Source organism: Seriola aureovittata, chromosome 19 (assembly GCF_021018895.1).
Source record: "Seriola aureovittata isolate HTS-2021-v1 ecotype China chromosome 19, ASM2101889v1, whole genome shotgun sequence".
NCBI classification, from domain to species: domain Eukaryota; kingdom Metazoa; phylum Chordata; class Actinopteri; order Carangiformes; family Carangidae; genus Seriola; species Seriola aureovittata.
In genome coordinates, this window is record NC_079382.1 from 19,998,537 (window position 1) to 20,026,379 (window position 27,843).

Genomic DNA, 27,843 nt, shown 5'->3' on the forward strand with positions numbered 1-27,843 from the left:
ATTCATATGCTGAAGGTAGTTTGATACAAACAGTGTTGATGCACTTTGCTATAACACTAACAAACCAAGTGAATGATTTAAAGATAATAAGAATAAGTGCTGAGATTAAAAAACTGGACTTTTTTTTTTTCAGTGGGTCAGAAACACTTGGGAGGGAGACCCAATTAAAATTCATCATCACCTTGACAATAAGTGATGTATTTAGTCCTGTATAGTCTGCTAATCACTTATTTTTGTGGTATTGGTGACATATTGGATATACTGACTCAATTCTGTCACTATTTTGAGGATGAAATTACTTCCACGTTTAAAGTTTTACTTTATCATGCAGGATTAGGTCAGATGTTTATGATGCAAACAGTTCCAAGTGTCATTAAAGATTTAGCAAATGTTTCCATGAATGCGCTATGGTATATTATGCATCACATCCATGTACAGCCTATGACGATACTGACACCACCAAGTTATTAATGGGAATGCAGCTGTTCTCAGAGCTTCTATGAGTAGTACAGTCCAGTACCATTATGATGACAGCCTGCCCACAGAAATATATACCCAAATAGCAAAAATATATCCGGCTCATACTTGGGCCACATGCTTGTTTTCTTCTGGCCCAGCATACGTCCCAGTTCCACTGCCCGGATGTGACCCATATACAGCATGGTTGTCAGATGTTACTTCCACGCCTGGGCCAATTCTGGTGCACACACAGAGAAAAATCTTCTGGCTCTCAGCAAATACAGGAAAATAACAACAGGAATATGCCAGGATGTGGAGGTATACGGGCCAGACTTGGGCAGAGGATCCAGGTATATGTCGGGTCAGAAGTTTCATTTTGCTATCTGGGTAAAACGTACACTTTCCTCCTTCAGTTTTCAGTACATAAAAAGAAACATTTTGCCTTGAGCATAAAATGTAAGAATGAATGTAAACAGACTAAACTGGGCAAATTTTGATTCAATTTCAGCAGCACCAACAGCAGCACTCTTGTTTTTGTAGTCAATGTTATACCAGGCTTCATTATAAGTAAAATGTAATCTTGGTATTTTGATAATACATTTAAGTGGATTTGTATTTGAGTATTTTCTTATTATATTCATTTCAACATCAATTACTTTATTATTATGGGACTGAAACTAACTCTGGTTAACAAGTACTCACCTACTGAGCCATGGGCACAACAGACATTTGCACTGCTCTATATCTACACCGTTCTGTCCATTGCTTACACAGAGACAGCTGCACATCACCTTACATTTCTAATTTACACCACCTCCATGACTGGTATTACTTACTGCTGTGCAGCTGATTTTTTTCTATTTAATTATTTATGCCTATTTTTATTCTGTTCTTTATTTTTTGTGATTTTGTTTGATTGTTATATTGGGTGGATAGTGGGTTTTATATGTGTCGTGTAAGCTACTTGATGCCTGCATTTCCCTCGGTGTTAATAAAGTATCTATCTATCTCTAAGTTTTTTCCCCCTCTGCCCTTCGCTCCTACCATTTTGTCTGACGGTAATTTGACACCGGTAAACAAAGTAGTCGCGACTCCTTTCAAACCAATCCCAATCGAGCTCAAATCCACCGTTAACCAATGAAATTGTAGAACAGTTTGAAATGAACGCTGAGCTAGCCAATCAGCAGCCTTCGCGCCTTCCTCGTCACTGGTGGATTTTGCTCAGAGAGGGAGGGAGAACGAGCTTTACGTCAAACGTGAGCAGAGTCCGATTTAAAATATTAAGAAAATTTTAGATTAATTCCTCGTAGTTTGGATAATATATCATCACTTTTACTCACTTGGATTATTTGCGTCATACTCAGGTAAGTGCATCTGTCCAACGCCGGTAATTATGATGCAAGATAGCAAATCGCTTTATGTTTCTCTTTGTTAGGAAACTGTTGCTTAGCCGAAGCTAACTCAAGCTGCTGTATAACGGTGCTGTAGGCTCCGACTAGTTCCTGGAATCTTAACTTGTGTATGCTGGTAATTTTCCCCCTTAATGTCTCATATTTTTATTTAAAAACACTTGGCAGAGACTTTCACTGCGATGTTAACTATGCAGTTGGACGTGTTACACGTTTTAACGGTACGCAACCATTAAATGATCTGAAATTCGACGGTGCATTCTTAGTTAATCAAGTCCATCTTTAATAGACTGTAACGCTAAGATTAGCTCAGTCGACTTTTCACTTTTCTGAGCACCATTAATTTTAAAGTATTTTTGCTGGGGGATACCGTCACTAAATTTAGCCGTGTCAAAACTTGCGCTCATGGGTTGATTCGTTGGCGGATGCGTTTGGTTTCTTTCCCAACACCGTTTGAATGCATGACGTTTTCCCTCCTTTGAGTTAACAACGCTAACGTTAGCCGCAGTTCGTTAAAGACACAGCTCTTACGCATTATAATTCACTTGTGGCACAAAAGGATATGCGACGACTGTTCTCAAAGACAAACCACACTCGCATTTGCGTGTCAAGCAGTAAGATATCGAAACTTTATGGACCTAAAAGTGAAACGTTAAAGCTCCGGGAAGCGGCTGTGTACTGTCATAGACGTTAGAAGGCACTACACTCCAACGGGGGCATGGGAGTTAACCAGTATGAATTGTAATGTAAAACTAGTTAGTCCTCTTTTTAAACCCCATTGTCCGGTAAAGCTATTTAGAAAACTCTTCCGATAAAGCATTAAACTCATCTTTGAGTCACTTGTCGACGTTTGTTTTCGAGTGTGGAGCGGGGTAATTGTTGCCCCTAGTGGCCGTTGGGGTAAAAACACCCACGACGACTGCGGCTCTCGCCAACCGTCAAGTATCAGCGGGGCCTCCGGCCTCAAGGATCAGCAATGGGTCCACGACGGCTGAGAGCACCACTGTCAGACGAAGAAGACGCAGCACTAGAAAACTCAGTATGCCAAGCGACACAAAGATGAGCTATGTGCTTTATCTGAAGTGTTTTCTAACAACATTTTTCTGGTTTGCAAGAGAAAAGACTTTAAGCATGGGGACTAACTCGTTGGTTTCCAAAATGTACGTCGGGTTAACTTCCCCACCTTCGTTAAAGAGCAATTTCCCGGCGATATTCAATGGAAGTTTCCGGGACTGTCTCACCCACTGTGTGAGGGACAGTACTAAGCGGGACTAAAGTACAGATTAATGTAATCCAGTGGCTATGAATCTCACGACGTCACAATATACATATATCATACAATTGGTGGTGCATTCATATAGGAGTAAAGTTTTTGTTGCAGTGAGTTAGAGGCGTTTTTGCGGTCCAAAGGAAAGCATGCTGATTGTCTGCCCCCCCCCATAAAAGTTAAATAATACAGTGCTGCTATGTTAACAAAACAGGTTATCGCCTCTTTGGTGGGAGGTTCACACGTTAAATTCCAAAGGGGCTGCATACCAGGTGGAGCTTAATAGAAGTTTTCAGTACAAAGGGGGGATGTGTGCCTGACTTCTGTGTAAAACCCCACCCACGTTACAGCCGGATCCTGTCATCAGTTCAGCCTGAGATCTGATGGGAAACTCTCATCACGATTCAGCCCTGACTTTCACATCCCATATGGAATTCGGCAGAGAAGCCAGGAGAGCAGCACAGGGACTTACTCTACTCTGGGTGTGTCTTACTGAGGTGGTTTCCCCTCAGATGTTTTGGATTTTTGTGTTTTTCAGGATTATATCAGTTACTGGGGGACTAGGGGGTTGACTGCATATGTTTGACTCTCCCTGCTTGTTTGTAGTAAACCCGGTGAGCCAACTTCTCAATGGACTGTTGGACCTTTCTGCTGTAAATCAGTGTGTTTACAGAGGCTTTCAAGAAATTGATGTAGACATCAGATTGGATTGTACAGCAGAGTGGTTTAGTTGTCAATAAACTCACATTGTCAGGTTTAGCCTTTAAGGCTTCTTTTAACTTAATTTCTGTCAGATGGTCATCAAGATCTCAAATAAGTTTCTATGTGCTACCTGCCATTTAATGAAGCATGGTGCCATGTTAACAGCTGGAATTTGAATTAGCACGGCTCCTGACAGGAGGCTGTCGATATGGTATGGGGCTAAAATCTGCTTTGCTTGTGCTGAGTATGTTTAAGTCAGTGTTTCCATTCCTCGAGTAACATAATTTTGTTGTTAAAACACTACTAATCAAACATGTTGGAAGGCGTCCTTTGTGTTTTTATGCTGGCAGTGGTAAGATGAAATGGAAAAGTGATTAAGAGTAACAGAACCATGCATGTTTTCCTTTTATCTGAATTCATTTTTATGAATGAGCTTTATTTAACACAAATGTGTGTGTGTGTGTTGACTTCACATTTTATTAATTCTCAGTTGGAAGTTATTTAGGTGCTTTCTGGTGGTATTTTCTACAGAATTTCACATTGGTCCACAGAACTCTGTGACTGTACAGTTGTCAAACTGGCCAGCTGCTATTTTTATAGCTGACCTCAAACTGGCTCTGAGAGTTGGCACACTTAACAACCACAACCCCAGTGAAGTATAGTCTCATGTGTGCAGGAGCTGGTGTAAAACCCCCTGCCTGGTTGGCTGTGACTTGAATGGCCCAACGCTTTCAGACAGCTTTGGGTAAACCTAGCAGGGACAGACCTGTCAGCAGTTCTGCAGCAGTGTGGTGGTTTTCTAGACACTGAGGCTCCCTGGTCACTAATGTTCCATAATGCTGACCTTGCCTGGCCCACCTCATTGTGTCCATTGGGGCGTAGTACAAGGATTTTGCAGTTCTAAAGTGTTAGCTGATGTAGGTTGTCCAGCCTCTCAAAATGTTTGGGTGGTTTTGAAGTTATAAACTAAGAAGATGTTTGACAGTTTGATCAGGTGTATAAACACAGACACGATTTTAAAACTTGAAGATAAACAGAACAAAAATGGTGCTTGATATTCTTAATTCATTTTAGTTAATTTATTTCACTTTATATATTCGTTTTTATTGTTTTATCCTTTTGTCAAGCATTTTGTAGCTTTGATAAGAATTGTGCTGTGTAAATAAAGTGAATTATTATTGGTATCATTATAATTATTAATGCTTTAAATTGTGTAAGACTGTAAGGAGATGATCAACACTTGCAATGGGGCGGGAATACTATTTCAAGTGTTTCGGCATTAGTGTGACCTTTTCAGAGCTTAAAGAGCAAAACAAATCACATTATATATAAAGCTTCACGTGATAGTCCGTTTGAAAGGAACAGTGACAATAAATAAAATCTTACAGAATTCGATATACAATATGTAACAGCACAGCTCATATACCCTTCAGCCCTATATGTACAGTAAACACTTAAAGCGAGGGTAGATTTTCCAAAGAAAACATCAGAATGAAAGATGTTAACTTAAATATAAACATCAAAACTCCTCCACCACAACTCCTCCTGGGCTTTTGGTCTGGACTATGGCTGTAGCTGTGTGGTGTGTTGTAATAATAATGTGCGTTTGGTTTTTCTCATCTGCTTATCCTTCCTTCCTGTTTTATCTCAAAATAAAATCCTTTGTACAGGCTTGCTCTGATCTTTAGCTTGTGTCTGAGATTTTAAGATGCCACTGCTATTGTCATTCAAGCAAATTGTTGAAGTTTGAGTTGTACTTGAGTGGACTTTATAGAGACAGAAAGGGCAGGCTGCAATGACAGTGTCTGTCATTGTTTCAAATCATCCTCCTTAATGTACTTACCAAAGGCATATTAGGTTTGCACTGAAATGAAACACCCAGTGTACAGTGATTTTGCTCAAAATAAACTGTAGTTTAGGGAAGCTGTTTTTACCTGCTCTTTTCTCTCATGTCTCCTGTCTGTCTACTCTCATGTCTTTCCTCTCCTTTATCTCCTGTGCTCTCTCTTTCACTTTCTCTTTCTTCCGTCCTCTTTATACTTTCTTCTACTCTCACTCTTTATCACTCATGTTTCACTCTCCCTCAGGTCAATGAAGATGCCTGTGGTGAAGTACCAGAGAGGGGACAAGGTGATGGGCCGCTGGCCCGGCAGCAACCTGTACTATGAAGTCAAGGTGCTGAGCTTTGACACCACCAGTCAGCTCTACACTGTCATCTACAAGGACGGTACTGAGCTGGAGCTCAAGGATCAAGACATCAAGGTAGAACTAGAGTCACAGAGATGCTGACAACCACAACTTCACTCTCTTTTCACTTTCTCACTTGGTTTAAATCATTTTGGATTAGTTCTTTAGGTTTAACAAAAGTTCTCTGTTATCACAGAAAGCAATATTATAATCTAACATCTATAGCATTATGGCCTATATTAGTATTTTTTTAGTAATACTTTTTAAATCAAAGTCAAATTCCGTTGTTGATTTAATAATTTACAAATGTGACAAATGCCTTGATACCCAAATGAATTGAAGACATGTCATTCTACTGCTGAAAGCATTGTGGATGACCTTTCTTGACCCCAATGTGTAAACGTTTCTATATTGTTTCTGTATATATACTTACAAAGAATCATCAGCTGTTGCCAATGGTTGTAATCTCCTCTTATGTTTCAATTGCTGTTGTCCTTCAGAGTGCTGCTGGTTTCCAGACCCGATCCAGGTCTCGCTCTCGTTCTCGATCACCAGGCCGTCGTCGTAGCCGGTCACGCTCCCCAGCAAGGACAACGCGCCGCTCGTCCTCTCGTACAGCAGCGGCTGTCGCTGCTGCAGCCATAACGGACAGCATGCCATCCTCTCATAGGGACTCAAGGCTGAAGGATAATTTGGAAGTCAGGCTCAGCCCCCTGGTAATTGTTATATATTTTGTTTCATTGTAATATTATGTTTCCGGTGTTTTTATGTTTTGTTTTTTTATAATATAAAATTATTATCACTTACATTATCTATTGTATTCAGTGTTACTGAATATCAGCCTACTGTAGAGGAGATCTAACAAATGATTCTGTGTTATGAATCTTGGTCATTTACAACTAATAAAAGTTAATTAATTTAAAGGAGGTTCACAGTTTTTCTGGCAAATTCCTGTACATTGTCAAATGTCCTAAATCATCAGCACCTTGCTGTTGTGGGAATGAGGAATGTGTCAGTTTCAGCCTCTGATTTTGGATTTTGAGCATAACAGAGTCACGTTCCCCGTGTGTGGTCCTCACGTTGTGTTTTTTTTCCTCCCCTTTTTGTCTCTTCATCTCCATCAACCCCCCTTCATTGTTTCATGGGCAGCAACCGACAGAGGCAACCGAGAACAATAGCAACAATAAACATGAAAAGCAAGAGGAGAAACAAAAAGAGGAGAATAACACGGCTAACAAAGTGAATGAGGTGAGTTTTATCTTGAATTTAAAAAAAACTGTTCATCTGTGTGGAAAACTTAGGAGAATTTGATACAACTTTGTTGAAAAGTTGCACATCATGTTTTTAAAAATTCTAAAATCCTAAATAAGCCCAAATCTCTCTGCGAAGGTGGAAGCAGAGCCTGAGAAGAACCAGGGCCGTTATAATCTACGTCGCAGGAAGGACGACGGAGCTGCCAAAGAAGTCGCAGTCAAACAAGAGCAGCTGGAGGAGGAGGCCAAGAAGGCTGCAGCTCCTGCTGCCGCCCTCTCCACCCCACTTGACTTCGGAGGGAAGATAGGTAGGTTACAGGGTGCAGTTCCATGTTGTATGCAGCTACTGCGGAGCAAAGCAAAGTCTTCCCTAATTTGATTTACAGCCAGACGGATTAAACCCTTGGACAAGGACACTGCTGTTAAGCACACAGAAATGTAATTGGTCACATTCCAGTTAATTTATGTATTTTCATTTCTTCATTTAATCATTGATAGAACTAGACAGACTGTAAAATGAGCATGAACCTATGGTGTCATCAGAACAGTACTGTGCTATCATAAACTGGACACAGCTTTTCAAATTACTTAAAGAATGAAACACTGCCAGTCTAGATGGCACAAAAACCTCACAATTTGTGCAGTACATAACTTTCCTCACTAGAAATGCAGAAATATTATGATAAAATGAACCTGATCCAACGGAGGACATCAGTATCCCTGATGTGTCTTTTCCTTCCTGCAGGAGCCTATTTCTGGCTGCTCTTTCTGCCGGCCTGGGTTCTCTTCCTGGTGCTCCAAATCAATCAGGGGGACCCCAGCCTGGTCAACTTTCCCCCTCCTCTGCCCCCTCTTGAAACCCTCTGGGATACCCAGGCCTTTGGCTTTGTCCTCCTCTGGATTGTGTTCCAGGCTGTGCTCTACATCCTGCCTGTTGGAAAGGTGAGTGAGAGGAGCCGAGAACTGTACACACAGTAGTGTGTAACATCATCAGTACAGTATTACTGGGTTTGTCTAAAGGCCAATTCATGGTTTCTGTGTCCCCATGTCTGCGAGGGTTCACATGATGTAAATTTAATCAACTGCCTCAGTCCGCAAGGGTCCACATGGACCCTGTGCAGTGTGTAGTGCGTTACGTGTCCACACATGCATAACCCAGTGTGTATTATGAATAGAAACATGTCCGTGTGTGCAGTCAGCCTCAGTCCGAGGGAAAGCGGAAACCATGAAGCGGCCTTAAGTAAGGTGGTAGCTGGTTAGCCCTCTGTACTCACTCTGCACTACTATGTGTACAGGACAGACACGTGTGAATTGGCACATGACTTTGTCTGTTTAATGACTTTGGCATGAGGCACAAATTGGATCAATGATCAGGAGTCACAGTCAATGAGATACTCCACAGTAAAAAACAACATCTTGGTCTTTCACTCCAGGGTCATTTCTTCTACTTGATATTTATACACATAAAACATTTTTGTGCTTTTCAGTTGAAGTATTAGTTTTTTCTAATATAGATAAAAAAGCTGATGTTTGTCTTTAATCTTCAGTGTTTCCTCCCATTCAAAAGTCCCTACAGTGGTAAAAGTGAGAACATAGTAATCGCAAAATAGATTTCTCCCCTCGTTGATGTTTACAAGATCCCCATCCCTCTGATTGGCTCCTCTAGAGATGTCGCTCCTGTGAGCTAAAAATGCCATTAACCAGTGGGTCCATATGTTTAAGCGTGCTTGTGTTTAACTTGTGACTGAGTGACCCTCATTCCAACCATGACTTCTCCATCCACAGTGATCCCATTAATCCCATTTCTTCTGTTTCTCTAGTTGAGCGACGGCATGCCGCTGAGGTCTGGGGAGAGGCTGAAGTACAGAACCAATGGTGAGTCTATGTGAACCAAACCTAGCTAAAACCAATACAACACTGCTTTGTTATATCCTCAAGCACCTTCAAGAAGATTATAATTCTCAGTTTTAAAAACATTTTTAGAGAGGTGTTGATTCAGCGGTATGGTCATTTTGAAGGCTGCAGTTTGTGTTGCTATTGAGTTATACTTATAAGTGGTTCTGTAATTTTATTCACCCCATTATATCAATGAGGGTAGGCTAAATAACAGAAACACCTCTCTGTGTAATATTGTTACAGAACACCTGCCTTTTACCAGTTGTTACTGAAGTTTACATAATGTAATGTCTCTGCGTGCTCTGACATGAAAGCGTCAAATAAATACCGAATAAAAAATTAGCTTTTTGTCTTCCACATGTCACATTTTTTCTGTCTGACTCTGCGCTCTGCTTCCTAACAGGTTTCTTTGCCATCGCGGTGAGTGCTGTAGCAGTGGCAGTAGCGGTGCACCAGGGTGTTGACCTCACCTACATCCACAGTCACTTCCTGCAGCTAGCCGTGGCCACCTTCCTCATCTCCGTCCTGCTGAGCGTCTACCTGTATGTCCGCTCTCGCTACGCTCCCACAGAGAAGCTGGCGCTGGGGGGAAACTCTGGTAAGCAGAAACATCCTCAGTCCCTGACTGACTGATCACTTTCATTCTGTTTTGTCTCTTTTATTATTTCATTTATTGTGACTGTAGTCTGTTGTTAAATGTGCACAGTTGCTTCATTTCTTTTCTCCCTCTTTCTCTTCAGGAAATGTGGTTTATGACTTTTTCAAAGGACGTGAACTGAATCCTCGCATAAAAGACTTTGACCTGAAATTCTTCTGTGAGATGCGCCCTGGACTGATAGGCTGGGTGAGAGGAACTTATTTTAAAAAATACATTTAGTAAGCACCTTAAGGAAGAAGATAATATTGTTATTATTATTAATATTATGGGCAGAACACGCCTCTCTCTGTTGGTCAAACTGACTTGCAGTTATTGTGTCTTGATTCATGCTGCATTCGATACTGAAGATATCGCAACACACTGCCGTTAAAAATGGTACTATGCCGCATTTCATTATTACATATCCTTTAAAAATGACAGTGTTTTAATCACAGCCGTTATTATCTGAGTTGTACTGATGATCCACTCACCATGATAGCGACAAACCAAGAGGCATGGCTGCAAATACAAGTGCTCTTGCCGACTGTCTGTGGCTTGTCGACAAAGCAGATGCACAGAGCAAAATATTTAACTCACACAGCCGACAGTGAGGGTGAGCCTGCCTGTACAAGATATTTTAAACCTACACATTGCACTGCAGGTTTAACCCTAGGCATGTGACATTAACTCATTGATCACATTAAACTTTAACATGAACATTTGAAGGAAGGTTTACGTCTGTTTATCTGCAGGGGTTGTGTTTACTTTTCACTTCAAAAATCAACAAAACAAACCAAACTTTTGCATACACCTGTATCTCCATGAATTGATATTCACCATTCTGCATGATCACAATTCATACTGATGATGGATTTTATCCTCTCTGATTGTTCAGTGTTTGATCAACTTTGCGATGGCGCTGGCTGAGATGAAGAAGCACGGTCTGGACGCTCCATCAAACAGCATGATCCTCGTGAACATCTTCCAGCTGCTCTACGTGGTGGACGGTCTCTGGAACGAGGTAACAGAGCACGTTTCCTCAGAGGGAATTAGATAAAACGCATTGATGAATGAAATGATTACCTGCATGGTCAGGTAAACAACTTGTAAAACCTGCTTGCTTCATAAAACAAATAATGAGTGAATGTGTGCTTGTCTCCTCAGGAGGCCATCCTGACCACCATGGACTTGATGCACGACGGCTTCGGCTTCATGTTGGCTTTCGGTGATCTGGTGTGGGTTCCCTTTACTTACACCATGCAGGCTTATTACTTGGTCAACCACCCCAACCCCCTGAGCCTCCCAGCCGTTACAGCCATCCTCATGCTCAAACGTGAGTGGGATTTACCGTTCAGCTGAATTCACGATCTGGATTATTGAGTTCACATAGCTGCATTTACCGGTCATTCTTGTTGCTTTATCGTAAAGTTCTACACAGAAAATCATTTAGTAATGTCACAGGAATTTAAGATAAAGTACATTTTAAATAATTGTGGTTAAATATTTCTGTGGTAAGACATTGTATTTGTTTCAAAAGGAGGTATGGATGGGTGATATATTTGTTTCTAACGTCTTCTCTTGGTCTCTGTCTCTCAGTTGTCGGCTTCTACATCTTCAGGAAATCCAACTCTGAGAAGAACGCATTCAGGAGAAACCCATCAGACCCAAATCTCTCTTGTAAGTTCTCCTGCAGCCATAGAGCTAACTATGTCTTGGTTCTGTGATGAGATGATATTTTTTTCCCCCTCTGCATTTCTTTGTTTCCCTCCAAAGGTGGAAGAGTCATTAGTTAGTGATGGTTGAGCTCTAGTTATTTCCATGAGTGATGTCTGTGACTGAGTTGTCAACAGCGGTGGAAACCAGCTGCAGCTTGTTGTTAAAGTAGCACCAAATTTTGAAGTCTGTGTGTGAAACTTAAATTATGTCAAACAGCCAAAATTGAATGAGGTTCTGATAATTAGGTTTAGCCTTTACAGGTTCTGTTACTCACAATAACTACAACATCTTTCTAACAGGACAAGTAGTCATATTTTCTATGCCAAAACTTTGTTTAAAGCTTTCCTTTTTCTTTGTCCTTCTTGTCACTCTAACCTCTGTGTCTGTCTCTCCAGACCTGAAGTCGATCCCCACAGCTACAGGGAAGAGTCTCCTGGTCTCTGGCTGGTGGGGTGTGGTCCGCCACCCTAACTACCTGGGAGACCTCATCATGGCTCTGGCCTGGTCCCTACCCTGTGGTGAGTTGCACTTATAGCATTTGCCATATTAGAAACCAGTGAGGTCCTGACTGTTTGGTAATGAAGTTTAGAGTCCAGACATCTATAAGAAAAAAAAAAAAAAAAGTTATATAGGTTTTAACTGCAAATGTGGTTATTGTGCAAATAATTCACTACGTTTACTTGCACAAAATATTATTGGTTTTGCCCTTATTCTGAAAAAGAATATTCCTACTAAACTAGACTCCAGTTAATTAACTCCAATTAAAAGGTCAACATTGCAATAAAGTGAAACATACTAGAAAAACATGAGAAAAAAGGTGTGTGGGACTTTCTTTTATTTCTGGGGGTTTTGCAGTGATAGAACTACCACAGAACATGAATCTATTAAACTGAGTAAAAATGCTGTGAATGCTGACGGATTAAAAGCAAATTACATTGTTTTCAAATAAACTTACAGACAAGTCAATCGTTTTTCTTCTGTCCTTTTACCATGTGCAGGCTTCAGCCACCTGCTGCCGTGGTACTACATGATCTACTTCATCATTCTGCTCGTGCACCGAGACTCGCGCGACATGAGCGAGTGCAGGAGGAAGTACGGGTCGGCGTGGGACGAGTACTGCCGGACTGTTCGCTACCGGATCATTCCCCGTGTCTACTGAGGAACCTGACGCTGGACGCTCGAGCTGAGGCCTTTTTTTATTTTTTCACCCAGTATAATGGCTGTGAAGGCTCGCAAAAAAAACAAAAAACAAAAGAGCAAATGCGTACGGATTGACTGAATTGACTTTTTTATTGTTTAAACCAAGAATCTTTAAAACGGTCTGGATTTCTGGACTGAAGAAGCTACAAGTTTTAGATGGAAGAAAAAGACTCTCATTGTAATTATGGACTGTTTCAAGAATTTTTACATAAATCTTAAAATCTTAAATCTTAAAAAATGGGGAAAACAAAATAAACGCCTCCGCTAGGAATGTCTTGTTAGGATGTATATTATTGTACATACACATTTGTTTTGATACTTAAAGAATAATGCACCCCTTGCATAATTTCTAAGTTTTATTCTTTGCTCCCATATTCAGAATTACAATATCATTTTGGCTATTATGAATAATTGTAAGTACACCTTCCTACTATAATTTCCAGCTTGTGCATGTGAAGGATGCTACGTTTCTTTTTTTAATTTTTATTTTCAGTACGCTGGAAAGTAGGACTCATGTTCTTTCTCAGGACCCAGAATTTTGTAAGAAAGTTGAATTAGAAAAGTTTTGTCTTAATATTTTTTTGTATAGTTTTTATAGATATCTAGTTTTGACTTGAGAGTGTAAAATTATTTTCAGAGGTTTCAAGAAAAATGCACTAATGCGTGAAGGCATTTTTATTTTATTATTATTTTTTATCAGTTCCAAAGTGTATTTGATTTGGCTTTGCTACCTCAGGTTCACCCACTGTCCACTTCTCCTCTCCTCCGCGTCCTCTGGTCTCAGGCAGTGTGTGTGATTGTGGGTGTGACGTCACTGCCGAAGAGAGGAAAATGAGTTAGACTTGTTTATCATTTCACCGACAATGTGACCATCCGTTATCCACATCCACAGGTGTGTGACGCTTTTTAAAATGAAATCCCCCCCAACTACTTTTATTTTTGTCTTATTTTTGTCGCATTGATGAAACCATCTGTATCTCGTCCTGCTAGTTTCTGGAGCGTACTCTCTCTCTCTCTCTCTCTCTCTTTCTATATCATGAACTGGTCGTTGATTTCCCGCCACTGCCACATGAATTTGATTTTTACTTATTTAAGCTTTAACTACCCAGCTCATATGAAACACACCGTTTTGATGAAATTTAGACTGTGACAACATGCAGATCTGTGGACTGTGTTTGCTTTTATAACCTGTGCATTTGCGAGCCCAAAAAAAATATTTTTCTGCCTGTGCAGCTGTAGATGAGTACATACGTAGCAATACAGTTTCTATATTTAGGTAGCATTTTTTTATGCTGTGCTGACTGAATACTCTGTAAATATATATTTTTTAATCATGTTAATTTGAGTAAAAAGAGGTGAAAGTAGTGATGTTTCTCAGTAGATATTTAATGTTGCTCTTTATTTTAATTTTTTTTTTTTTAAGTTAACTACTCATTTTGACCACTGTAGTTATGTTTACACCTAGATTTGCCATGTTTCTGGGCAGTTCTTCAAAATGTATTAAAAACATGTGTAATGGTCTGCCACTCTCATTTCCTGACCAGAGGGAGAAATAAAATACTTTTACCACCATCCTGTTGAACCCAGGACTCATTATGGTGATTGGGATACTTTTAATATTATGGTGGTGACCTTCTCTCCAGGGTTTGGCTGTGAGTCTGTGAGTGGAGAGCAATAATAAAAGTTGGATGTATTTTTGATATATGACAACAGAGAATGAGACGTTTTAAGCTCCATTGGGTTCAGTGAAGATTAATCAAATCAGCAGCAGTGGCTGGAAAAAAAAAAAAAGCTTATCTGTACAAATGTTGCAGCATAAAATAAAGATTTACAGGATTTCCTTTTCCTGCTTCATTTATTGACGTGTGGAGGAATTTATCATTAAAGACTGTGACTGTGTGTTTGGTCAAACTTTGCTTTTATACTTTTCCTGTTGTATGCTAAGTGGGATGTGTGGACTCTGCTTTGTGATTGGCTGCAACGCTACTATTTCCTGCGGTCGCTTCCGCCTCATTGGAGCGGCACCTGTTCCAGCCACCAACCAGCTGAGGACACTAGATGTACAAAAGTCAGGCCGGCGGACATAGATCCAGTCTCAACGTTTAGGCCCTTTTTACAACCTTTTTCTGCAGCTCAGCCATTCTGGTTCGGTTGCCGTGGTTACCAGGGGAAGCCCGGAAGCGACAGAAGAGCGGTTGACAAACAAGCATGGAAGGTACGAACCCTACTGTCAACATTGTAAGAAAAAAAAAAAAGGATCAAAGGCAACATAAACAAAAACAGGACAAGACGGTAAAGAGGGAAGACATACAAAATATTTCAAAGTTAAAAAGGACAATTAGAGAGACGAGATGTGGTATCAAAGCACACACATTAAAAGCATTAGAAGAACAACAAAGAACAGTAAACCTCTTGTGAATTTTATTTTATAATGATGTCATGGGGGAAAAAAACTGTCTAGCTGCACTTCTTCTATTAAACCAATAGAGGGCAGCAAAGGCTAAACCCTGATAAGACCGTGTAGTGGCGTCATGATACTGGTGGTGAAAATCTGCCATTTTAGGGGGAAAAAAACAAAAAAATGCATTTTAAATAATCAAATCATGAGAACACACAACGTGCCGTTTCTAATGTGATCAATATATGTTCTGTGATATTTTTTGTGACAGAAATGTGCTGTTTGTCATCTTAAAGTCAAGACTTCTGCACTGTAACACAGCACTAATAATTATCATAAACTGTCTGTCAGTTTCTCTTTGCAACTGACAGATTTACGCCTGTCACACACACACACACACACACACACACACATACACACTTACATGCACATGCACATGCACAAACACACGCAGAGTTAATCTGGATTTGGTGGGTGGAAGATTGCTGCACTTGATGGCAAGCCAACCTCATGACATTACATAAAGCTTTTTATCCGTCTCTCTTCATTAGAGATTCGTCTATACACACACCAGCTGTCAGCCGATGGTCCAGATGTGTCAAAATCAAACACCATCGTTTAAAAAAAAAAAGAAGAAAAAAACTGTTGCAAAAGTTTGAAGTCATTATCACAGACCGTTGAGCAGTTTAAGTTGACGTCCATAATTTAAATCGTTTGACGGATAAAACATTTTTTTGGCAGAGCAACGGAGAGAAAAGTCTCCACTGTGAACGTGATGCACGAAACTGAAGAATAAGCCGATAAAAAAAAAGTCAGATTAACTGTAACATTTAAAAGTGTTTAGTTTTTCTCCCTTTTATTTAGACAAAAAGCTTTGTATGTAACGCAAATGTCTTTTATTACATGGGGCTGTGACCACTATGGATTTTATAAGACTTATATCTATACCAGTAAATATAGATATAATCATTTTCATACCAGAAAACACAAGTGTTCAGTATTTGAACTATAATTCTGTTCTTGGCAGAATGGAAAAGCCTCTGAAACAGTTTTTGGACCATCATGATACACTAACATTCTCCATTAATCCCACATTAAAACCTAAAGAAATTTGAGGTAATAGTAAAATATTTTGGGAAATATTAAATATATTCTCTTTCTTTATAAGTGTGTTATAAGTAGACTAATATCGATGTCATGTCTGTGTCTTGTTTATTCTTTACTCACACAGAAATGTAAAAAAATACAATTATAATCTTGTGAAACAGATGGATTTCTCACACGTGATTGGCTATTGGCTTGTTCTGACCAATCAGTGTCCTGAGAGGGAGGAGCTACTGGCAGGTGTGCCGCAGGTGTGTCGACAGCGACAGTTCGGCAACAACAATGGCAGCTTTTAAAGAGGTTAGCGCTAAAGAGTCAGTTCTATCAGAACTGGAGAATTTTTCTTCATCGAAAGAAAAGCAAAGACCGACAAAAGAAAAAGAGTTTGCTTTACCAGTTATAGAAAGTGATAGAAAAATGCTTCATCCAATCATCTGCCAAGTCGTTTTTTTCAGCACCTTTCCAGCTCCCTTCGGCCCTTTTTCCAAACAGTTTTCAACAAAGCCTTCGCAGATTGTTCTGTTAAACCAACCATCTGGTGCATCAGGTTGGGAGAATTGGTGCTTTTGTGCAGCACCTCTGACAATAATGTGGTTCGCTAAATACAGTTGGGGAGCATACCTTTTGGTCTTGACCTCTGTACCAACATAATTATGAAAACATAGTAGTAACCTGGATGTAACTCCAGTTCTATGAGTATGTGAGTAGCCCTAGAGCAGGCTTAATTATTTGTTTATCCCCCTTTAGCAGCCTGAGTCAAATCTTTGCTCTCACTAAGAGGTAGCAACCACACAGTAACAAACCCCGTCACAACCGCTGCCTGTCTCCCTTCGAACTACTACGTATCTACTCATAGAACTGGAGTTACATCCAGGTAACTACTATTTCCATTTTGCACTAGCTGCACCCATCTAACTGGCTTCGCTATCGGTTACCACCAGAATCAAAGGTTGTTAGGGATGTGATGTACTCCCAGCTGGTCTAGTCCAGACCCAACTGCTCACCAGCTAAGAAACAGACAACCAGGTGCAGTCCAGAGGGCTACGTCACTGGGGGCTAGAGTGGAGACGTGGAGTCTGGACCGCTGTTGAGGTTAGGTGCAAATTCCAGGTGCACAAAGCCAACGCTAAGATTCCTTCTGTGGCAACCCGAGGCACTTCCCCAATTGAGCCGTCGACATTGTCACAGAGGTATCGCTATCTCTACCGTGACCTCAGCGGCTCCTCATTCGCCGCCATGCATTCATGTGACAAACATGTGCGTTGCGCATGAATCCAGGCAGAGAACGAGACTGAACTCACGGAAACTGACTGGAAAGCACTTTCAGTGTTATGGCATGTGATGTAGGTTCACTAGGGACATTTGGGCTTGGTTCAGTTAAGTGTTGGGGCAAGTGTCAGTAATCATCTATAGAGGGTAGAAGTCTCTGAGAAGATTAGCCACAGTTTCCACACACTTGGAAAACATATGCATGAGAATTGCCAAAAAAGGAGGCGGTGGTGCTGAAAACACTTCCTGGAGGCAAACATACATTCATACATGAACCAGAAAATCAGAGGAATTGCGCATCCACATGAGGAAAATAGTGTCGTGATGGCTCCTTTCCTCATCTCTTCTTCCAGGGGCACCGTCACAGTGTAGCTGGAGAGGGGGGTAAGATGCCCTCCCCAGAAACCCTGCCCGGCCAGGAAGAGGATGAACCATTGATTCATATCCACAATGAACAGTGATGCGCATTTGTGATGCACAAAGAAGAGTGGGACCACCCCTCGTTACCCCCCCCCCCTGTGTGGGCCCCGCTGCAGAATGCAGGTAATGAGCAACGGGGGGCTGCATGACAGCGTAGCATGGCAGATTGGCATAATGGAAGATAGGAATAGCTCAATTCTCGTAATTGGCAGCAATCCATCTTATGAAATATATAAAACACCAATAGTATGCAAAGGGTAAGTTTCACCAGGAAATGGATGACTAAAAATGGCCCAGATCACCATCATAGATGAGGAAAAACAGTGACGTGTGTGGCAGATATCCCCTGAGGGGACTGAGTGCACAACGTTGTCATATTGATGTCAACACAACTGTATGTTAGTGGTAGTAAATATGGCCAGAGGGCCAGAAAGTGGAAAGGGAATAAAAATAGCTCATTTATAAGCCACTGGCCTCCAGTGCTTCTTGGGAGTAGACCACGCCTCGGTGATGAAACCGTCTGTGAATCCATGGATATGGGCGGAATCATCAGTGATTTAGCTTGCAGGAGTCTAGCTCTTTTCTCCTTGCGTCTGGCACAACACCGCACATGAAAGGGGGCTGGTAAGTACAGGGGAGAATATAAGGGAAATGAGAAACAAGTAGGAGAGGAAGTTCCAGTGATTGGGAATGGGAAACAGGTGGGCAGGTGGATCTGGAAACAGGAAGTAAGTCCAAAGACATCTGGTGGGCCAGAATAAACAGGGCTGAGACAGCAATCCAAGCGGCAACCTCCGAGGCGGAAAAATGATGCCAACATGGAAGTGCCAAGAACTGCAGTTCCTCTAATGACCCCTGGAGTCTGCCTCAATCCCCATAGACTCCCATGTTATAATGTGCAAATTTATAGCAGAAATAAATGTGTTTACAGCCTGATACAAAAAGTTTTGGTGCTTATAGCTAATTAACTCCTTCATGACAACTGTATGAATTTTTATATAAATCACCTGTTTTAAAGCTATGCATAATTGCTTTGAGGGGCAGGTGGGTGATTCTAGACACAAACCATCAGGCACTGCCAAGATGGCGACAGTGGAGAAGCCGCCTCTGAGCTTCAAACCTGCTCTTCAAAAACCTATGTGTGAGGTCACGGAGGCTACGTCCATCTTTATTTATGGTCTATGCAGCGATCATGACAGACTAGAGGAGACACACAGGCATCTGACTCTGCCTCCTCCCTATTCACCCCACCTGAGTTAAGGAGAGAAGAAGAAGTCCACGAGCATCTGACAGTCTCCCTTTGATTCTAGCTTCTTTTAGCTTCTTTTGATTCATTGTTTTGCTTTTACAGCACATTCACTGTGTTGGTTCAGTCTTGTTTCCGGCAGCAGGAGGCAGCTGTTTTCGGTGAATAAGCCCAGATAAACCCGGTGTACATTATCTGCTCAGCGCCAAACAAAAGACACGCACAGTTAGAGACTGGCTTGTGATTATGATGAAGCTGTCAGCTAGAGCCAAATATTTTTCTCAGGAGTTCTTGGATACTCCGAATATGACAGATACAGTGATCATACCAATGTTGTAAACACGGTAACCTTCTTTATCACTATCTCACATGACATGAACATAACATGTGGGGTGGATTTTCTGCCTGATTTTTAGTTATTTCAGTGGAATGAATTGTTTGCAGCTCATTGTGTTCCCTCTCCCTTATTTTGAAATCCAAACAGACTGTTACCAGCTGTTGAAACATCCCCTGCAAGCTACATCATTTCAGATCAATTTCCCTTCTCTCCTCTCCATCTATTTTGCTCAAAACAGTGGTGAGATGTGTTACGTCCTTTGGGTTATGTGTATGTATGAGAGGGTGTGTGTGTGTGTGTGTGTGTTTGTGAAAATACATGCATGTCACAGATTAAAAGAAACAGAACCAGCAGATTAACATGTGGCCCTGCATGCTAATGTGCAGGTGATTTAGAGGGTTTATTGTTCTCATTCTCATTTTGCAACTATAATTCATGTCATTCCTCACTGTCTAGAAAAGCAGACATAATAAAGAACTAAAGGAGGCTGTTGATGGTGAGTTATGATTCTCTCAGGATTTGGCAGTTTGCTTGTTTATATTGTAAATCTGTGACATTAAGGAAACTGCAGAGATGATGCACAGGTAAGAAGTTGCTGTGATACACTTGATCAAAAAGAGATAAGTTGAGCTCTGAGCTCAGGGCATTTCTTGGGAACGTGTCACTCAAATGAGGAGCATGAGATGGATTCAGAGTGAGTGAGCACTTAAATAATCAGCCTGCTGTTTGTTTGTGACATTGAGATGACTCATATTCCTCTGGTACTGCACTCCTCTGCAGAAGAGAAGGTCAAAGCAAATTTGAGGTTAGTAATCTTCTGCTCTGATCAAGTGTTCTTGGACAAGCCCAGCAGACATCGGACATAGAAGTAACGTTAGAAAGACCAACGTTGGCCATCCTGATATTTAAAATACAGGCGATACATAGTCGTGAGCAAAATCCAACGTCTGCTAAATGTCAGTTAGCGTTGGCATGAGACATTTGGAGGACATTGGATTTTGGTGACTTAACAACACAACTTAAAACCAACAAAATATCAACACCGGCTGCCGTCAGTATTCTCCGACAAACTGATGTTGGCATTCGATACGTCATACGTCTTTGTGTCCGACGTTACAACCTCTCCGTCAAATGATGAGCTTTTTTGAAGTAACTCATCTCTTTAGTAAAAAGGCGAAAGTGTCCTACATATGGATTTCAGCCACATGATAACAGGTGGTATGTGAGGGGAGATGATAACCCGTGTCTTCAAAGATGGTCTCTGGTGTCATGTGACAATATCACCCTTGATCTGTCTCCAGTCATCCGCTGACGACTTTAACCTCTTCTCTCTTGTGAGTGGACAGCTGACGTCGGCTTCTAGTGTTCATTCAGTCTTTTCATTTGTCCTGTGCCCTTGCTGTTGCTGTCACTGATGTGATGTGATGTCATGATGATGTCATACACCACTCCGCCCTGTCTTTAGGATGTACCAAAACAGAGGTCAAGGTGTTGAACGATTTGTGGTAACTTCTGAAGACTGTTGATGCAGCAGCCTCCATTGTGGCCTTAAGTTGAACAGGACTGTCATCATCCACTCCTGCTTCCTGCTGGCCCTGAGTGCCCCCCCACCCCCCACCCCTCCCCCAGAACTGCAGCATCTCCCTCTCTTTGCAACTCTTCATTGATAAGATGTTGTGCTGTGTGTGTAGGATTAGGGTAAGGATTAGGGGGTGAGGGCCCTCACCACTCATCTTTGATGCTGCAAGTGGTGGTTAGAGTTCAGATTAAGTTAAGTCTTGAGAGGGTTAAGCTTCTGTGAGCCTTTACTTGAGCACAGGTGTTTAGCGATAGCACCTTACCATCTTTATCCTGTTTACTACTTCCTCTTTGTGTTAAGGTTGTCGCTGGGCTGTTGCCCCCCTTTATGTGATTACTCATTTTGCACCTGAGTTACAGGATGACACTTGAGCCAGTTCCATTTTTTTTTAATGAAAATCATTACATGCAAAATGCATAAGACAGCAACAAGTTTTTTCTAGAGCTTTAATACTTCCAACGTCCTCCTGAAGCTGTCTTGCTGCCATCTGCAATAATTGAAATGTTCGTATGTTTGGCTCCTTTATTCCTTTTGAGCGGTGCTGAGTATTACACCTTGCACCAAAGGTTACTGGTCCATATGACATGCTCGTGACTCCAGTGAGTTACGCCATTGCAGTAGTGTGTTTTGAATGCCCTTGGCATCAGTATATGACCAGAGAAATCAACTGCGATGGTTGAAGTGCGTGGGCACACATGCAGAATAACTGACTTGATGTGTTGCCACATGAGTCAGTGGTCAAGCTTCCCTTTGTTGCTTTTGCGATGTGATCTGGAGAGTTGACGTTCATTTTGCCCTGTGGTTGGCTTCAAATGATGATGTAAAGAGTTTTAAGATTAAAGACTCGTCTATATTTAATGTTGCATAACACTGATATGTTCCTCTGCTGTTGAATACACCACATTGCAACCACAGATAAAAAGCATAGGAGTCACTGTCTGTGCCAAAGGAATATTTTTCTTCTCCATGTCATTCTTATACACAAGAATAAATATCTTTGCCTTTTAATATACAAAAAGGAAGCAATGACTGTTTGAAGCATTATAGGTTGCAGATGTCTACATTTTGTAACGGTTTTACTGATATTTTATCTATCTATCTATCTATCTATCTATCTATCTATCTATCTATCTATCTATCTATCTATCTATCTATCTATCTATCTATCTATCTATATGTGTGTATTCCAACGTGTGGAACAGTACCGCCATGGACTGCAAACACTGCTGAGAAGATCGTCAGGGTGCCTCTACCATCTCTGCAGGACATCTGCCGCCGGTGAGTCCATAGAAGAGCCTGCAGCATCATCAAAGACACCACCCACCCCCAACACAGTCTTTTCACTCTTATGCCTTCTGGCAAAAGGTACAGAAGTGAGAAATGTGGGACCGCTTGGCTGTGGGATAGTTTTTGTCCTCAGGCTATCAGACTGATCAACAGATCTACTGCCCCTGGCCCAACCTTAACCCGCCTCACCATACAGGAAGCCTCACTCCTATGTTCTTTTATCCCTCCTGCTATTTTATTTATTTTATTTTATTTTTATGCATTTCATCTCTCATACCTCATGTTTCTTTGATAAACAGCATTCAGAGTGGAAGGCAAAGGAAGAATTTCATTATACAGAGAAACCTGTTTTGACTGTGCATATGACAATAAACATTTCATATAGTATTTCATTATTATTATTAAACATATAGTTTTGGAATATCGGTGACTTTAATTTTCTGTATGTATCTGTGAACCCTAAAAGGTTATTGTGCTGAAACTGACCACTGGGAAAAGAGGGGAATTCAGACCACATAAATTCATTTTCGAAGTAAAATATTTGTGTTATACATTCAGTGGTATTTCAATTTCAACATTAAGTATTCAGCAGTGATTAAATGTCAAAATGATTTATTCATTTGTTTTTAAGATTCAAGTCCTTGTGGTCACTGTCCTTGTGATCAGAAATTGTCCATTATCTCTACTATTGTACAAACTATACAAAAAAGATCCTTATTTTTTATGTAATTGTTATTCTAATGACTTAACTTTCCCTACTTGTATATTCCTTTCATATTATTATATTATTTCAACATTTCAATTGTGTTTATTTTGTTTTTATTTTCAACAATATCTATGCTGCTGTTGCCTCCTTTGAGAAATTGATGTGTGTCCTTTGGATAAACTGAAAACATCCTTTCCCGGGAAGTGTGATTCTGTTCCGGCCAGGAAACTTTACCCTGTTTGAATTATAGACCTACAGCACTGAGTTTTTCACTGTACCTGTCTTCCATGTGTTGTAAATAAAGTTGCTTTAAAAAAACAAAACCCTAAAACCCTAGTGTAAGTGTAGTCTGATTCTCTCATCACCGTCTTCTCCTGAGTCTCCTAAGTGAAGTCTCCTCCACATCTCTCCTTGACTTCGTGGCGTTTTCCATCCACGTAAAAGAAAAATGGTTAGGAAATGATTTTTTTGTTTTGTTTACTACTCAAACGCAGCCCACACATTCACTTCCTGTTTACGTTCCCACAAATGACGTCACGCAGATAACGTTTAACAAATAGTTTCAAAACCGAAACAACGGATAACTTGAGAAACAACTCTTCTCTGCTCTTGTATCGGCTGGGTTCAGACTGTCTCTATCTTAGCTACGTACCGGAGCACCGGAGAGAGAGGACCACCTCCGGTTTCAGCCGTATTGCTCTTGTTTTAAGGATCGAAGAAAGCTAGCCGAGGCTGCTAAGTAAAGCTAACGTAAAGTAGGTAGCTGGTAGCTAGCTAGCGAGTTAGCGACTGAAACTCATCAGCACTTCATCGTTTTAACTGAGGGCTCCACGTCTGTCAGTATGGAGAATAAATATAACCTAAAGAGTCCAGGTAAGCTCGTTTTCAAGGGTTGTTTTTCTGCTGGGCTGCAGCTGTCAGCGAGCTTTGCTAACACGACTAACACATCGAAAATCTACTAGTTTACTGTTGACATTTCTTAATTAACATACAACAATTTGTTACGAAAGGTCCGTCAAAACTAAATTACTACACTGACACGACCTGTATGCTAAGTATATTGACTCTGTTTCTCAGTGTTTATGTTTGCTAGCTTCCTCCACTTGTTTACTCTACATGGAGATACTTTTCTGCATCATGCTGTATTCAGAACAAAAATCATCTTAATATATACATGTAGCTTCCATGGGAACTGCGCTGGCATAGCTCACTTCCTGGGCTTAAAGAGTCCCCTGGTGTTATTGAGCCGTGTCATGCTACACTTTGTTTGCCCGTGTAGCCTCAGTCATTGTCATTTGGGAACAATGTTTTCCTGGTTTTTAGGTGGAACAGCTGGCAGAAGTGAGGGCTTTGAACACAGAAGATGACCTAGGTGGGGTCAGGCTGCTAGTTCGGACTTGTAATGATATTCACAGGCAGTGGTCGTTGTACACTGGATGTGTTATTTACCAAGCTAGTGAATCACAGCTAGTATCAAAACTCCGTATGTGATTCTTGCAGATCTGGCCTATAGATGAGGCTGTATAAGACTAAAAACACATAGCAATACTGGTATGTGTGCAGGACTGCTTTGTAAAATAAGACAAATATTCAAATCATTTAAAAGTAAACTCAGACTTTATTTGGCTGGGAAATGGATAGACAAGTTAAAGCAATATAACTTTTCATGCCCAAGATGCATGACATTTATAAAAGTGCTGCATTAGTAATGATTATTTAATTACTGATTTATCTGCTGATTATTTTTCAATTACTTTTTTTTTGTAGACAAATTTTTTGGTCTACAAACACAAACAAACAAGCAAACAAAAACAGCCTAAAATCCTCACATTTGATTTGAATTTGAAAGCATTTTTGCTTTAAAACAACAAAAATGTTTAATAAATGATCAAAATAGTCGCAGCACCCAATCAATTAATTGAATAATTGCCGCATGGAAGTCAGTTAAGTGTCCTAAATGACAAGCAATATGTAAACTGTACAGAAAGGTACATATATTTTTCTCTATTATTATGTGTATGTGCAGGTGCATGTTACGATGTTATAAGTGTTACACATTACAAGCACATGAACATGCAGTATGAACTAAAAAAATAAATAAATCAATGATTGAACTGCATAAAGTACAATAAATACTACCAGTAGAAAGAAGGGAATAGAATAGACTCAGTGGATTGATTTTGAGATATATAAGAATAGTGCATGATAATAAACCTTGTGATTGACAATATTAAAATGGACATTTGTATCTAAGTAATGATCAGATTTTATACCAGTTATGTATATGTCATTAGCATGTTCACATGCTAACATCATAATGTTTTTTAAGAAATCTATATGATCCCGGTTTTGAGAAACCAAATATACTATCAGGGTTACAGCAGTAAGAAATCAAAGAGACACCTGGACCTAGACAAGAAACTACAACTGTAGAAACACAGTTAGACTCATGTATATATGTGTGTCCTAAATCTGATCAAAACCAGGAAAGTAATGTGCATGTAAACAAACATAGTGTTCACCAGGAAGAGAGGAGTTACTGTTAAACCAGCTGTACAATCAGTGTGACAAAATGACACAGCAACGTTATCATCAAGTCATTTACTGGTTATTTACCACACTGGTTGTTAGGCTTGTGCAAGTGAATAAATGTGCTTGTGATTGTATGTTTGTTGACATTTGGACATGTGCTTAGTCTCCTTTGTTTTTTTTTTTTTTTTTTATTTCAGGCTTTTATTGTGTAACAGGCAATCTGAATACATCTTTGCACCTAGCCTAGAACTTGAAGACAAACATGACGTGCCATACAAGTCATTATCCAGTTGATTTCCAGCTGTTTAGATCAGTATAAGATCTAGTTGACTATTACACACTTACAAGTGAAACTCAGAGTTTAGATGGTCAGCTGACTCAAAAATCTAGAAAAATGACACATGTAACATAGAGGAAGCACTGAGCTCATGCCACGTATCACTAAGTACTAACTAGTGTAGCGTGTCAAATGTTTGCTCTGCTGTTGTACAACTTTGACTCCAAGGACAGACACACACATACAAGTATGCACACAGACGTGCAGGTACATTATTTGGTTAGAGCCATCTGGCTGGAACCGGTGTTTCCAGCTTTCAGTTTCATATTCAGAGTTTCAGAATTACTGTACTCTTGATCTAACTTTACTGGAAGTTTTGTCTCACAGAGATTAAAATAAGACCAGAGGACAATTCACATATATACAAGCTCACAACAGAACAATGTTATTGTTCGACTTTAACTTCACTCTGTTGAATATAAGGGCTGCAAGTAATGATTATGGGTCCAAGTAGTGAAGCTGCTGGAACCTGATTGTTCTCATTATTCTTTCCTTCGTCTTATTTATCTCTAATAAAAGAGTTTGTGCAGTAAAAACCAGCAAAATTCACTTAAATTGGCAGGTGCGTCACTGCAACTCCATAAATATATTTTTCAAAATATGCAAATTAACATTGATATCTCCATAAGTCTTCATTCAATTGTTACCAAATTGTGCACATTCTTTGGCTACTACATGTTTCACAGGATGAGTGTGACATATGTCAGTGTGTGACTGTAATCTGTGGACCCCAATCATTGCTGCTTGTGCCTGTATTTATTCTTTATGCTGATTATTTTGCCAGTTATTTTTCTCAATTAAACATTCTGTTCATGAAATGTCAAAAAAGTGAAAAATGAATTTGTGAAAATTTGCCATCACAATAACCCGTAAACCCAGTGACATCTTCAAATGAGCAAGATATTCAGTTTAGTTTCACACAACACAAAGAGAAGCAGTGAATGCAAATGCGTCAACACATTGAACGTAGAACTGAATAATTATTTGCTAATTGATTATTTGACAATTATTTAATTTTCTGTTGATGGACCAGTCCATTATTTGACTCATCATTTCAGCTTGATTGAATATCAGCAGCTTGCATCGTAAAGCCTAGTGAATGAAAACACTGGTCTGCTGATGCCTCAGTGATGACCTCTGACCTTCTTGTATAACGATGATGAGGATGATATTAATAACAGTGATGAGCGCGATAGCTGGAACAGTAGGAAATCGTATCCAGTGCTTCATGTTAGTGGCAGTGTGAGATGAATGCTCCTCTCCCTTTTTCACTAGGCCCCAGTTTCCCAGCAAGGTTTTTGTGTTAAATCATTAATTTTATTCCAGCATTTCAGTTAATCTATTAATTTTTCTGTGCTCGCAAAGTGTGCCCTGCCGGAAGGTTTCTATGTATCTGCCGGCACCAGACGGGCTCTTGAGGCCTAAGTATCTACAGTGCAATTGTGCACCGTAATGAGCAGGGGAAATGTCTGTCTAGCTCACATATGAGATGCTTCAAGGTTTAAGAAAATAATTTTTTATTGCCCTTATTGGCCCTGCTCTATCTAGCCCTCCTGCCTCTGCTTCTCCTGGTACAGCAGCAGCTGCACTTTGCTCCCCTCCTTTTGTGCTCCTGTCCTGCTTCTCGTTCAGCTGCTCTGCTCTGGCCTCCACTCACATCTCAGCTTCCCTGCCTCACCACCTGTTCCGTCTAGTAGGAGACCCATCCAATAAAATTGTGTTTGGAAACATGTAAAACCTAAAAAACTTATTATCTCCAAAAAATTGTGTATCCATTTGCTTCCATTTCAAAGTATTGCTGCCAGACAGCAGAGACAGAAATCCCCTCCCCCCCCTAACTTTACCAGTAACCTCCTCCGTGTCACCACTGGCATCACTTCTCCTTCTGCTTTTGATCAACCA

General features: G+C 40.4%; 2 protein-coding genes across 5 annotated transcripts in view; both read left to right on the top strand.

The window, feature by feature from the left end:
• Positions 1 to 1,679: 1,679 nt before the first annotated feature.
• Positions 1,680 to 14,570, top strand: lbr (lamin B receptor). Of its 3 annotated transcripts, none has more exons than XM_056363405.1 (14): positions 1,680 to 1,823; positions 5,925 to 6,099; positions 6,525 to 6,740; positions 7,174 to 7,272; positions 7,414 to 7,585; positions 7,993 to 8,219; positions 9,098 to 9,152; positions 9,577 to 9,771; positions 9,914 to 10,017; positions 10,706 to 10,831; positions 10,975 to 11,143; positions 11,407 to 11,487; positions 11,922 to 12,044; positions 12,525 to 14,570. In XM_056363405.1, exons 2-14 carry the CDS (start codon positions 5,929 to 5,931, stop codon positions 12,683 to 12,685), a joined length of 1,899 nt encoding a protein of 632 aa, XP_056219380.1. In that variant the 5' UTR covers positions 1,680 to 1,823; positions 5,925 to 5,928; the 3' UTR covers positions 12,686 to 14,570. The 3 variants fall into 3 exon arrangements, with proteins under 3 accessions (XP_056219380.1, XP_056219382.1, XP_056219381.1); XM_056363407.1 differs by having other exon boundaries at positions 8,023 to 8,219; XM_056363406.1 differs by lacking the exon at positions 1,680 to 1,823 and adding an exon at positions 2,409 to 3,617.
• Positions 14,571 to 23,460: 8,890 nt separating this feature from the next.
• The window catches only part of ube2j1 (ubiquitin-conjugating enzyme E2, J1), a 40,856-nt gene continuing 36,473 nt past the window's right edge, over positions 23,461 to 27,843 (top strand). The window contains exon 1 of one of the 2 annotated variants that reach the window (XM_056405467.1): positions 23,461 to 23,523. Coding sequence is in view for 1 of the 2 variants with exons in the window: in XM_056405466.1 (XP_056261441.1) it covers positions 23,915 to 23,945 (31 nt within the window). In the remaining variant the exon portion in view is untranslated. Of the gene's footprint in view, positions 23,524 to 23,582; positions 23,946 to 27,843 lie in introns of those variants that run through there. The other variant, XM_056405466.1, reaches the window with a different exon arrangement.

What these genes read in the sequence shown, in the direction of transcription:
- lbr (XM_056363405.1), top strand. Translation starts at nt 5,929, where the DNA reads ATGAAGATGCCTGTGGTGAAGTACCAGAGAGGGGACAAGGTGATGGGC. An exon ending in AGCCATCCTCATGCTCAAAC is followed by an intron (nt 11,144 to 11,406) that starts GTGAGTGGGATT and finishes TCTGTCTCTCAG; the next exon opens with TTGTCGGCTTCTACATCTTC. An exon ending in GGCCTGGTCCCTACCCTGTG is followed by an intron (nt 12,045 to 12,524) that starts GTGAGTTGCACT and finishes TACCATGTGCAG; the next exon opens with GCTTCAGCCACCTGCTGCCG.